The sequence below is a fragment of the Lepidochelys kempii genome, chromosome 10 (assembly GCF_965140265.1).
Source record: "Lepidochelys kempii isolate rLepKem1 chromosome 10, rLepKem1.hap2, whole genome shotgun sequence".
NCBI classification, from domain to species: domain Eukaryota; kingdom Metazoa; phylum Chordata; order Testudines; family Cheloniidae; genus Lepidochelys; species Lepidochelys kempii.
In genome coordinates, this window is record NC_133265.1 from 18,042,391 (window position 1) to 18,055,420 (window position 13,030).

General features: G+C 40.9%; 1 protein-coding gene across 2 annotated transcripts; it reads left to right on the forward strand.

Moving 5' to 3' along the window:
* Nucleotides 1-54: 54 nt before the first annotated feature.
* On the forward strand, nucleotides 55-11,519 carry COQ7 (coenzyme Q7, hydroxylase). 2 transcript variants are annotated; one of them, XM_073362316.1, is made up of 7 exons: nucleotides 100-173; nucleotides 1,089-1,131; nucleotides 1,269-1,468; nucleotides 3,150-3,264; nucleotides 3,349-3,488; nucleotides 7,126-7,194; nucleotides 7,968-11,519. In XM_073362316.1, exons 3-7 carry the CDS (start codon nucleotides 1,331-1,333, stop codon nucleotides 8,043-8,045), a joined length of 540 nt encoding a protein of 179 aa, XP_073218417.1. In that variant the 5' UTR covers nucleotides 100-173; nucleotides 1,089-1,131; nucleotides 1,269-1,330; the 3' UTR covers nucleotides 8,046-11,519. The 2 variants fall into 2 exon arrangements, with proteins under 2 accessions (XP_073218416.1, XP_073218417.1); XM_073362315.1 differs by lacking the exon at nucleotides 1,089-1,131 and having other exon boundaries at nucleotides 55-173.
* Nucleotides 11,520-13,030: the final 1,511 nt, after the last annotated feature.

The window sequence follows — 13,030 nt, forward strand, 5'->3', positions numbered from 1 at the left end:
AGCAGGACAGAGGCGGGAAGACTGTACGCCAACTTGAGCGAGCCTTCTGGATACGTCATCGCTCCGCGCCGCGGTGAGGACTTTCCAGGCCCGGGTCAGGGCAATGGAGGCAGCCGCGGCTCCGGCTGTGAGGGGGCTGCGCGCGGGCTGCCAGCGTCTCTGCTACGGGGCAGGTACGGGGCGGCTTTGCGCTGGGGTCACCCCCTCACCTGGGGTCACAGCTTCCCCCTCTTATGGCAACAGTGGGGTATCCCCTTCCTGCGTCACCGCCCCCAGATCCCACCCCCTCCCTGGGGTACCCCATTCCCCCGTCACGTTCCGGGGTCACTGCCCCCAGACTTCCCCTTCCCTGGGGTACCCCCTTTCCCCATACGCCGTCACCTTCCGGGTCAGTCCATACCCTGCCACTTTCTGGGGTCATGCCCACTCCAGTCCCTGGGTTCACCCCTTCCTCCCATATGTTATTGCCGCCTGGGGTCACTCCTCCATCCTCTTCCTGGGGTCACCAAATTAATGGGCAGCAGGTTTAAAACAAACAAAAGGAAGTATTTTTTCACACAGTGCACAGTCAACCTGTGGAGCTCCTTGCCAGAGGATGTTGTGAAGGACAAGACTTTAAAAGGGTTAAAAAAAAGAACTGGGGGTCCATCAATGGCTATTGGTAGGGATGGTGTCCCTAGCCTCTGTTTGCCAGAAGCTGGGAATGGGTGACAGGGAATGGATCGCTTGATAGTTACTTGTTCAGTTCATTCCCTCTGGGGCACCTAGCATTGGCCAGTGTCGGAAGACAGGATCCTGGGCTAGATGGAGCTTTGGTCTGACCCAGTGTGGCCGTTCTTATGGGGTCACCCCTTCCAGTCATACTCTATCCCTTGCAGGTTTACAATTATCTCCACCCTCTCTTATCCCCACCCTGGAGTCACCTCCCACCAGCCCATCCCCTTCAAGGGTCGTCCATCACCCCTGTGCTTTATCCCCACTCCTGGGGTCATCTGAGCTCCTTTGAGTTTAATCCCCCATATCCCACTTTCACCCTAAGGTAACCTGTCATCTGTTCCCCTTCTCTCCATTTTCCATTCCTGACTCAGAATCCCTCCCCTGCATCACACTGGAGTCATGTATCAGAAAGGGGTAAGTAAGTAGGTACAATATTGAGTAAATGGTGTGTGCACTCCATGTTAAGTGTATGGATATTTCATTAAGACTTCCCTCACTTTCAGTGGTGGTAGAGAATTATAGCTCACATCAGTTGTATCTCTGTTTGACAGGTTCTGAAAGAAAATGGAGTTTGCAGTCAAAACAGACTTCTTTCAGATTTTATAGTACTGGAATGACGTTGGACAACATCAACAAGCCAGCCATAGATCGCATAATCAGGGTGGATCATGCAGGGGAATATGGGGCAAATCGTATTTATGCTGGGCAAATGGCTGTGCTAGGTAGAACTACAGTAGGACCAGTCATTCAGGTTAGTATCTGTGGATCTAACTCCATCTTATCTTTATGCTTCTTATGTACTCAAAGACATATTCTTTAGCTGAAGTACAATAAAATAAATCACAAGGCTATAATTTAAGGTTTGCAATGTTTACTTTAAAACAACTGGTCTTACAAAAGCTCTTCCTATGGTAAAGTATAAGTATGACACATAACATCATAGTGATCGGATTGGCGGATGAGTAGAACCCTACCAAATTCATGGTCCATTTTTGTCAATTTCATGGTCATAGGATTTTTAAAATAATAAATTTCATGATTTCCGCTATTTAAATCTGAAATTTCATGGTGTTGTAATTGTAGTTGTAAATGACCCAAAAAGGAATTGCGGAGGGGGCGGTCACAAGGTTATTGTATGGCTGGGTTGCAGTATTGCTACCCTTAGGTGATGCTGCCTTCAGAGCTGGGCAGCTGGAGAGCAGCAGCTGCTGGCTGGGGTCTCAGCTCTGAAGGCAGAGCCGCTGCTAGCAGCAGCACAGAAGTAAGGATGGCATGGTATGGTATTGCCACCCTTACTTCTGTGCTGTTGCCTGCAGAGCTGGGCCCTCAGTCAGCAGCCGACACTTTCCAGCCGCCCAGCTCTGGTATGGTATTACCATCCTTACTTCTGCACTGCTGCTGGTGGGGCGCTGCCTTGAGAGCTGGGCACCCGGGCATCAGCCGCCAGTCTCCAGCTGCCCAGCTCTGAAGGCAGTGCAGAAGGAAGGGTGGCGATACCACAATCCCTCTAAAATAAGCTTGCAGCCCCACTTAAATTTCCTTTTGGGTCAGGACTCCCAATTTGAGAAATGCTGGTCTCCCCTGTGAAATCTGTATAGTACAGGGTAAAAGCACACAAAGATCGCGGGAGGGGACCAGAATTCACTATCCGTGACGTGTTTTTCATGATCGTGAATTTGGTCAGGCACAACTGATGAGTGAATCATAGACATGCAGTTGTTGCAGTGGTTTGACAAAGGTTTCATTGTTATGTTTTAGGTGTCAAGAATCTTGTAAAATAAAACTCATTTTATATGAAATAAAAGGAATTAGGGAAAGCTGTGAAATAACTGTTCATATTCCCTTTCTCCGAAATGTTAACTTATTACTGAATATAAATAGGTTTTAAGAAAACCTAATAGTAAAGTGTTAACAAATATGCATGCATCTGATGAAGTGGGTATTCACCTGCGAAAGCTTATGCTCCAATAGGTCTGTTAGTCTATAAGGTGCCACAGGACTCTTTGCTGCTTTTACAGATCCAGACTAACACGGCTACCCCTCTGATACTTAACAAATATGACCAACACTCTTCCTCTAAATTCGTCAACTTTCATTCTTGCTTCTTCTGTTGTCCTCATTTTCTAATTTTTCAGCCCTCATAGAGTTTTCTGTGTTAGACAGGACCTGAATTTCCAATGTAAAAGCAAGCAAGAGGGGAAAAAAGACACACAACCCATCCCCACCCGCATACCTTTCAGGCCCTGTTTATGTATCACAGAGAAAAAAACAGTCACAAACCAATTTAATCTATTTCGTAGATGAACTTTAAAAATCAAATTAAAATTAGCATGAGCTGAAGTTAACATCCATTGATTTTTTTCTCTACATTTATAGTTAATGCCTTATTTTCTATTGTTATGTTTTTTCTGTTTATTTTATTTCTGTTGCAGCAAATGTGGGATCAAGAAAAGGACCATCTGAAAAAGTTTAATGAGTTAATTGTCACATTTAGAGTTCGACCTACTATTTTATTGCCTTTTTGGAATGTGGCAGGGTTTGCTTTAGGTGAGTGCATGGTCTTATTGATGTTGTTATTAATAATGTAGGTTTGAGGTGTGGTGTTTGAATTAATTTGTTTGATAATTACAGGTGCTGGAACTGCTTTACTTGGAAAAGAGGGTGCAATGGCTTGCACTGTGGCAGTGGAAGACAGCATATCAGAGCATTATAACAACCAGATCAGAACACTAATGGAGGAGGATCCAGAAAAATACAAAGAATTATTGCAGGTATGTGAATGTGGTTTAAAGGTATTTAACATATTCTCTGAACAGTATACTGAGACAATATTCTTCAAATGACATAAATATGGCATTTGGATTTGCATCAGATTAATTTCTTACTGCTAGTTCAGAAAACTAAAGACAGTGAAACACTCAAAATGAAAAGTGTTATGTTTAAATTAGCTGTTGGATTTTCTTTTTGATATATATTAAATGTAAATATCTGAGATCACAGCTACAGAGCCCATTTCTAGTAGTTTCAATCTGTGTTTTTGTTGGGGACAGAAAAGGCAGCCTATGGTGCCCAAACATTTTAATTTAATGGGAGGGACTAGAGAAAAAGAAAATGAACTAATTGTAATAATGTACCATGTGGCATGCTTTGGTTATACTGGGTATGACAATATCATTGCAACTTCAGATACTCTGCAGACTTTGAGAGCGGCTGATCTCTCACCTTCACTTAGACTAGGAAAGTGGTTCCTAATTCCTTAAAACTTAACACATTTGGGCCACAATCTTGCATTGAGCACCTAATGGGCAGACTACAGTGCCTGTGCATAGCCCTGTTGATTTCAATAGGGGGTCTACCTGTGAGGTGCTTGTTATAAGGTCAGGGCCTAAGAAGTCAGCTGTAACAACCTATTGACCACTACTGCCTAGTCAGTTATACTTGGGCTGACCTGTAGTGGAGGTTGGGCTGCTCCAGATCCAAGTCTCATAGTCCCAAAACTGGGATTTGAAGTAGCCCAAACTCTGTTGCTGATTAGCATCTGCATGACTGAGTGAGAGCTGAGCTATGAGCACAAAGGTACCATGTTCAAAAAGGCTGGTCTGTGTACCAGTAAAACTACAAGACAAAGCAACTACTGAATGCATCGAGCAGGATAGAGGGAGTATCAAGAACTCAAATTGTCTAGCAGAGTAAAATGTTCTAACTTTGATGTCTGGAGACCCTGAGCATGTCTTTAGCAAAAGTGTATTTTTTTTTTTTATTTATACAAATATAAAAAGAGGAGCCTACGCAAAGCCCTATGTGAGGAAAACTGTCATGTATGGTAGAAAAATCTCACACCATTAGTTCACGTGTTTTGCTTGAAGGTATTTGGTTTAATAATTTCTGCAATCGGTACTTCACAAAGGAGAAAATTTTGCGTTTTATACTCAGCTCATAGCTTGAGTCCTAGTTTTTTCTCTTCTAGGCTCTGATCCTGCAGGTTGTTTCATACAGGAGGACACTTGAATCCACTGGAGCCTCATGGACTTGCAGATGTCTTCCCTCATGGAACAATTTGCAGGATTGGGGCCTTACTGTGTAAATGTAATAATCTTGGAATGGCTGTTGTCATGTTAATTGGGCTTGTCATTATTATAGGTTTTCTTTAAAAAAAACCTGAAAAAGAAATATTAGTTTGCTAATTAGCACTTCAGTTTTCTAGAGAGATTTTTCAGAATATCAGAATAACCTGGGATTCAGGAAGTGCTCTAAATATGATAGGAAAATGTTCTAGCCTGATTTCTTAGATGAGACCAAGTGTATCATTTGTGTAGTATCTGATAACACTCCCTCAGGGGCCTTAACCCACCATTGCTTGCAGTGGGATGGACTCTATGGTCTGTCTCTTTCCATGTCATTAACCACTATGATCCTGGTTATAACCAGCATATTCATTATAGGGTTATGACATTTGGATAGGACACTCATGAATATTGCTTGAGACTCTAATGGTCCAGGAGGAGAATACACACACTTTTCTATTAGGGCTGTCAAGTGCTTAAAAAAATTAATTGCGATTAATCGCACGATTAGAAAATAGAATGCCATTTATTTAAATATTTGTGGGTGTTTTCTACATTTTCAAATATTTCGATTTCAGTGATAACACAGAATACAAAGTGGTCAGTGCTCATTTTATATTTTTGATTGCAAGTATTTGCACTGTAAAAAACAAAAAGAAATAGTATTTTTCAATTCACCTAATACAAGTACTGTAATACAATCTCTTTATCATGAAAGTTGAACTTACAAATGTAGAATTATGTACAAAAAATAACTGCATTCAAAAATAAAAATGTCAAACTTTAGACTAGAGCCTATAAGTCCACTCAGTCATACTTCTTGTTCAGCCAATCGCTCAGACAAAGAAGTTTGTTTACATTTGCAGGAGATAATGCTGCCCGCTTCTTGTTTACAATGTCACCTGCAAATGAGAACAGGCTGTTGCAGCCAGTGTTGCAAGATATTTGTGTGCCAGATGCGCTAAAGATTCATATGTTCCTTCATGCTCCAACCACCATTCTGAGGGACATGCGTCCATGCTGATGACAGGTTCTGCTTGATAGAAATCCAAAGCAGTGCGGACTGACGCATGTTCATTTTCATCATCTGAGTCAGATGCCACCAGCAGAAGGTTGATTTTCTTTTTTGGTGGTTCAGGTTCTTGTAGTTTCCGCATCGGAGTGTTGCTCTTTTAAGACTTTTGAAAGCATGCGCCATACCTCATCCCTCTCAGATTTTGGAAGGCACTTCAGCTTCTTAAACCTTGGGTCGAGTGCTGTAGCTGACTTTAGAAATCTCACATTGGTACCTTCTTTGCCTTTTGTCAAATCTGCAGTGAAAGTGTTCTTAAAATGAACAACATGTGCTGGTCATCATCCGAGACTGCTATAACATGAAACATATGGCAGAATGCAGGTAAAACAGAGCAAGGGATATACAATTCTCCCCCAAGGAGTTCAGTCACAAATTTAATTAATGCAGTATTTTTTTAACAAGCATTATCAACGTGCTTCTGGAATGGTGGCCGAAGCATGAAGGGCCATATGAATGTTTAGCATATCTGGCACATAAATACCTTGCAATGCCAGCTACAAAAATGCCATGCAAATGCCTGTTCTCACTTTCTGGTGACATTGTAAATAAGAAGAGGGCAGCATTATCGCCTGAAAATGTAAACAAACTTGTTTGTCTTAGCTATTGGCTGCACAAGAAGTACGGCTTTGTGGACTTGTAGTCTCTGAAGTTTTACATTGTTTTGTTTCTGAGTGCAGTTATGTAACAAAAAAAAACTACATTTGTAAGTTGCAATCTTTGTCGTGAAAGTGCACTACAGTACTTGTATGAGGTGAACTGAAAAATACTATTTATTTTGTTATTTTTATAGTGCAAATATTTATAATAAAAATAATAGACACTGATTTAAATTATTACACAGAATACAATATATATGAAAATGTAGAAAAACATCCAAAATATTTAATAAATTTCAGTTGGTATTCCATTGTTTAGCAGTGCGATTAAAACTGCGATTAATTGCGATTTAATTTTTTTGAGTTAATCATGTTAGTTAACTGTGATTAATCGACAGCCCTATTTTCTATATAGTTCCAAAAACATAGCATGAGCTTCTTTATTTCAGAAGCTGTTTCCTCATATACTATAGCTATGGGTTCTTCTAACTGGAAATTGTGGGGAGGGGATTTTTCAAAAGCATTCAGTTTCCTGCAGGTCTTGACCTCGGGTGTATTGTCCCTCAAGTGGTGATGTGGCCAGAAGTATGTAGTTTATGTACAGTTTCGTCATCTCGATGATTCATGTGTAGGTGAAAACTGTTACTAATCTGCTACCATTTCTTTTAAAAAGATAATAAAGAAGTTCCGGGATGATGAGCTGGAGCACCACGATGTAGGGCTTGACCACGGTGCAGAATTGGTAGGCGTAGAGCATTAATTCATTGCTATGCATCCAGTTGTGATGGTCTCTCCTTCTCTTTGTGCAAATGAAAGTATAGAGCGTGGGTGGAAAATAACAGTACAATAATATTTCTTAGTCTTTCTCAGGAAGCAGGTATAAGATAACACTGAAGGCATCTTCTTCAGAATCTGAAATGATGTGAATTTTTTTCCAGCAACAGAGTAGCATCCCGTTATGCTGCTGTTAAAACTAGTTCTTTGTTCCTAGCTAAGTATTGCACTCAACTCTGCTTTTGTTTCTTCAAATTGTAGCCTAATTTGAGTTTTCTTAAAAGATCAGATTAATAAGTAGACCTTTTGTCAGATAGAATAGTCGATCCCTTTCAGTCTTGGGAATCCAGATATCACCCTGATATACCAAACACAATTGATTTAGGGTGAAACTCTGGACCAAATTCTTCCTTCTCGTAATGCTTCATGAGCTCTGTGTAGTCCCTCTACTGTTTTCCTACCTCTGTGTGGGGGACCTGAAAGAGTCCTGTTATGTGGAGGGAAGGGGCATATTTTTCTCACATACAATATGTTTTAGTGCAAGGTAACGCCCTTTAAAAAAAAAAAAGGCTATTTGTCCTTTTCTGTGAAAGCAATATTGTTTCTCTAATGTAGATGAAAACAAATCTTTATATATTTAATATTTTTTTAAAAAATTAATACACGCCTTGTTACCACAAATCTATTTTTTTTTAATTAAGACTTCATCCAATGCCTAATTATTATCTTTCTTTTTTATAGGCACCAGCTTATTCGCTTTTGAAGACTGCTATACAAATTGGATGTAAAGCTGCAATATTTTTATCAGAGCGAATTTAGCACTCTATTTTTCAATAATATAAAAGATTATGGTATTAATTTAAGAGTTAACCAGTGCACTTGTCAAATTATGTGAAACTAATCGATATTTTTTACAGTAACTGACTTTTTTCCCCCTTCTTTTTATAAAGGATCTGATTCTGCCAGTCTTACTTATGCTAAGTAGTATCTTGCGCAATAGGTATTTTCATTGAAATTAGTGGGGCTACATGTGAAGTAATATACTTACAATGTGAGTATGGATGGTAGAACTGGGTCCTTATTGACTATATCTAAAATGAAATTAAAAGGCTGTTTTTTTAACCAAAAAAAAAAAAAATCTGCTGGTTTTGCAAGTATTCACAAGGTGGCAGTAAAGCGTGTGTCTATAGTTATATAAGTTATATAAGTCTATAAGTTATAGTACATACATTTAGTATTAGCCTTCTGTACTTGTACAGACTTTTAAAAATGAGCTAATCCTTCAATTTAAGACAATACATTTAGCACGGATTATTTTCTGAGTTTTATTTTCAGGGGAAGTAAATCAAGTTCTGGTAAGAATATTTCCCTCATATGTCTCAAATAAAGGTCTGTTATTACAGGGCTCTATTTCATTGATATGACTTTCAACTTTGTATTCTTCTTGGGCCTAATTCTGAAGTTATTTAGTCAAAAATTCCCTTTGTCCTGAATGTGTACAGAAAAAGTGGGCCCTATATACTTGATTTAAAGCAGAAGGACACAGATACTAGGTGCAATTGGCAACAGTGTTTCTTTTCATGAGTTTTAGCTCTTCCTATCCCATCTCTTCTTGGATAGAAACACACCAGCTTTCACAGAGCAAGGGAATAGGGTTCCCCAAACCTCTTAAAAGCACGCTAGCATGAGAGCAATTGAAGTAAACTAGACAAAATTCTGACTGCATCTTTCACAAGAAGTGCATACTGTCAATGCCTGATAATGACAGAGAAATACAGACCGCTCCATGCAATAATGCTGTTGGTATATCTTAAGCTGGAGGGATCACTGCCAGTTAATTCAGCAGAAGTACAGATTTTACAAAACTTCTTTCTAGAGCCCTGGGATGTAGACAGTTAATGGCTTCAAGCGGCCAAAGAGTAGGATTCAGACGTGAATTTCCAGATGAGACTGGTACAGCTTGTTTAGTAGGGAACTACTCATACAGTACAGGAGATCTTGGGCCATGTGGTGTCCAATGTTCCTTCTGCCTAAAGCACCTCTTGCTCATTCTTCCATTGTCACTGCCTTCTAGGGAAGGTGTAATCAAAACGAAAACTTTAAAGGAAATTCGGTACCGTTTTTTCACACACAAATATTCCTTTTTAACATTTTATAGTTTAATAACGAGTCAGGCCAATTTAATGCTACTTATGGCAGAGACTAAACCGCTTGCACTTCAATGCAAAATTTTCACAGTGACCTCTGCAGTGTTTAAGCAAAATCACTTCCGGAATGTATGCCAGTTAGGTGTGCTGACCTATTGATATAAAATCATTTGAGGTCACTGTTAAATTTGTGTTAAAGTGCAAGTTTGAAGCTGGGATACGTATTGATTTTGGTTGTCTGTTGGAGATAAGCTTTCACTTTTATCAACAGTGTTGTATGAAGATGGAAAGGAATGTAAAAGTCTTTCCTCTTAAATCATGGAAACAAAAAGTTATGGTTTTGGGTGGAGGGATGTTAGCCGACGGCCAAGGATGTTGGTGAGGTGCCAGCTATGCCCGTTTATACCATCCGTGACTTTAACCGCTAGGACGCACTGTCCCTTCACGGCGGGCAGCCCGGGCTAGGCTGACGGATGCCCCAAGGTCCTAACCACCCGTGACTTTAACTGCTAGAGCTCAGAGCTCCTTCGCAGCGGGCAGCCAGGATTGACTGACAGGTGCCCCAAGAGTTTGCCCTGTGGAGGCGGCACAACTCAACGCTAGGCTCTTAGTACTCTCACCTAATGGCCAGGCTTTAGAGCCAAAACGGCTGAGGTTCTTTAATTGTGTTGGCTGCTTTACAGTAAACCAGAGAAAACAAGTGAGGCTTATGCACAAATGGTTACCAAAATTTATTAAGCTAGATTCTAATCATGTGGTTACAAAATTGCTAGTGCCTACTTATTTAAATGTAGAGATGTTACACACACAAACAAGTTACAAAACTGAAGCCACAATCCCAAAGAAAGAAAACAAAGTATAGAGCTCTATTTCAAAATATGTGTACACTAAAGATAGGAGATCAGGTGTGGGTGCTTCTTACCCTCCTTGCATCTCTCGATTCCAGCGGTGCCAAGCCAGGATCGGTCACTCAATTCCGCGGAAAGACGAATAAGGGACAAGGCTTAGGGACCCTCTTAGCTGCAGAAGCCTTGGGAGGCTGTCACTTATCTGACCAGCAGATAGATAGTGAAAAGCACTCAAAAATCATGGTGCTGTAGGTCCCCTACTTATACCTCTGTACTCCTTTATTCTCTTTCTCCTTTCTTATGCCAAATTGAGGCTGGTCTGTCTGGGTGACGCCAGCTTTCGCAAAAGTAGTTTACACTTGCAAGGGAGAGAAACAATAAGTTTCGACTACTGGACATTTCTTTTATCAGGGTAAATATTTTCCCACCTAGGATGTTGGTGTGCGTGCATCATGCTATTTAGTAGGGGCTAAGAGCCATGTCTGTCACAGGGCCTCTGCCTGCTGTGAGCTTAATCGTTGTATCTGTTCCCAGAGGCACATTGTAGCAGCACACCTGTGCTTTTCACAGCTTCAAAGGCTGTGCTGGAATATATGTTAAGTGCCCTGTTCCGGCTTCCTCCTGTGTTTCCAGCAATGCTGGTCTGAGGGGGGGCTAGCTGTCTGGCTACAAGGGAGTGTGTCCTGTTCCAACCTTATCTGCCACTAAACATAGTTCTTGTTTGCTAAGCTAGTTTTCATCCTTTCTGTTGAATGGAGAGCATTTAGCTTGTTTGCCAGATTAGAAATAGAATCCTTTTGTTGTTCAAGATTAAAAGTTGTAGCATATCAAGCACTGTTTCTTACAGACAAACCGAACAGTGGTGGAGAAATTATTGAAAAGCTGGCTCACAAGTGGGGAGTAGCATTTTTTGTATGACTTCTTTGCAAAGGAGGGAATCAGAAGGTGAGAAACAGGGCATCTCAGAGGTACTGCTCATGCCACTATTATTGAAGTGTTGTTAGCACTACCAATATAAAACCTCTTTTACAGGGGGCTTATAAGTCATCTGTAAAAATTCATTCCTAGCTAAAACTTGGCATTTAAGGTTTCTGCAAGAGGATGATTTCCCTGCCCCCTTTCCCCGCCTTAAATTTGGTCAAAAAAAGTAGATCTTCAATAGAAACTTTTTGTATGCTCCCTATCAATAGTCACAATGGCTCTTTATATAAACAGAAACAACAAAACCATCTAATTGGACAGGCAGTGGGATAAATTCTGTTCTCAGCTACACCAGTGTAGATCTGGAGAAACTCCATTGACTTCTAATGAGTTGAAGTGGACATCACTGAAGTCATTTACATTGTTTAAACAAAGTATAATTTGGTCCACAGTCCTTAGTCTCTTCACTCGCCTACTGGACCCACTCGACCCATTGGCTTTAACTCATCTAAATCACTGAGTTCACGGGGAGTGGGAGTAAAAAGAAGTGAACTGTTCAAACAGACTTCCTGGATGAACCCCAGGAAGCTGTGACTAGCTCAGATATGACTTACGTTAGTATTGAGCTAATGGTGTTCTCTGCCCTGGTTAATGCATTGATTTGATGTAAATGTTTGCCTGGAATGAAATCTAGATCTCCTGGTTCCATTCTCTATCCACTGGCCCATTCTGCCTCCCTTTTACCCTTGTGCTCATCTGTTCAGTAGGGAGAGGATTTTTTTAAACACTTGCTCATTGGCAGACTTTTTGGATCTGTAAAGCAGCGTGGGGCAATTGGTGTTCTTGACATGTTCCATATTGTACCCTGTACATGCCACACACATTCTGCAGAAATATTGCAGACCTCATCAACTTGTTTTTCTTAAGTTTCTTAGCAAAGGGCTTATCTATACTTGGAAATTGACTGAAATAACTGTTGGGGAATCATTATTTCGGTGTAAGGCCCTGTGTAGACACTTTTTTATTCTGGAATAAGAGTGTTTTTTTCTGATTTAGCTTAATCCACTATAACCCTTTTCCCATTACAGTATTATTAGCTTGAAACCTGTTAGTATTTAAGATGTCTGTGAAGTCACAAAGCGGAACACTTACATGTGGATTTTAGGACCTGTGAAATGAGTAGACATCATTTATCATAAAAACATCAACCCCGTAGGCTAATAGTCTAATTCTGGGGAGCCTGGAAGACCGGGCTTCCCAGCAATTTGTGGAAATTTTTGATGTAGCAGAAAGTGACTTTTCCATTGGAAAATCATTCTGACAGAAGAGTCCCAACAGTGGTAGAAATTGCCTTTTTGGCTGTTAGATGATCATTGTAAGCAAGTCCATGAAATTGATATTCCCAATCTGGTATATGTACATGTAGTGGTTAAATCTGCCTTTTGCCATCATAGATCATTCTAACAGGTGTTTTGGTGCTAAGGAGTTAAATTATTATTGGCTCTTGTTAGTACTCCAACAAGCTGTATCACCCTTTACTTGTAGGCATGTGTCATTATAGGTGCAGAGTTCTTTGTTGCTTGTCAAAGCTTCCAAGATCATTGCAAGAGTAATCTCCAATTTGATCCTCGCAGCTGAAAGCCCCACTGTTCACTGTAAGTAGAGCTGAAAGTAAGCCGGTATGGTCTGGCGTACCAGCAAGAGCCAGTACGCCATGCCGGACCAGATTGGCTTCCCCAAGCTTCCCGCAGCAGCAGGAGCCCCGGGCCCTTTAAAGTGCCCCCTGACCCAGCTGCTGGAGCCCTGGGGTAGCGATTTAGGGACTCAGCAGTGATTTAAAGAGCCCGGAACTCCGCTGCGGTAGCAGCGGCCAGATCCCAGGGCCCTT

Bases quoted from the DNA above. Each gene is read 5' to 3' on its own strand.
- COQ7 (XM_073362315.1), top strand. From the start codon at position 104: ATGGAGGCAGCCGCGGCTCCGGCTGTGAGGGGGCTGCGCGCGGGCTGC. The intron at 3,489-7,125 runs GTATGTGAATGT...TCTTTTAAAAAG, and splicing joins AATACAAAGAATTATTGCAG to ATAATAAAGAAGTTCCGGGA. The intron at 7,195-7,967 runs GTAGGCGTAGAG...TCTTTTTTATAG, and splicing joins TTGACCACGGTGCAGAATTG to GCACCAGCTTATTCGCTTTT.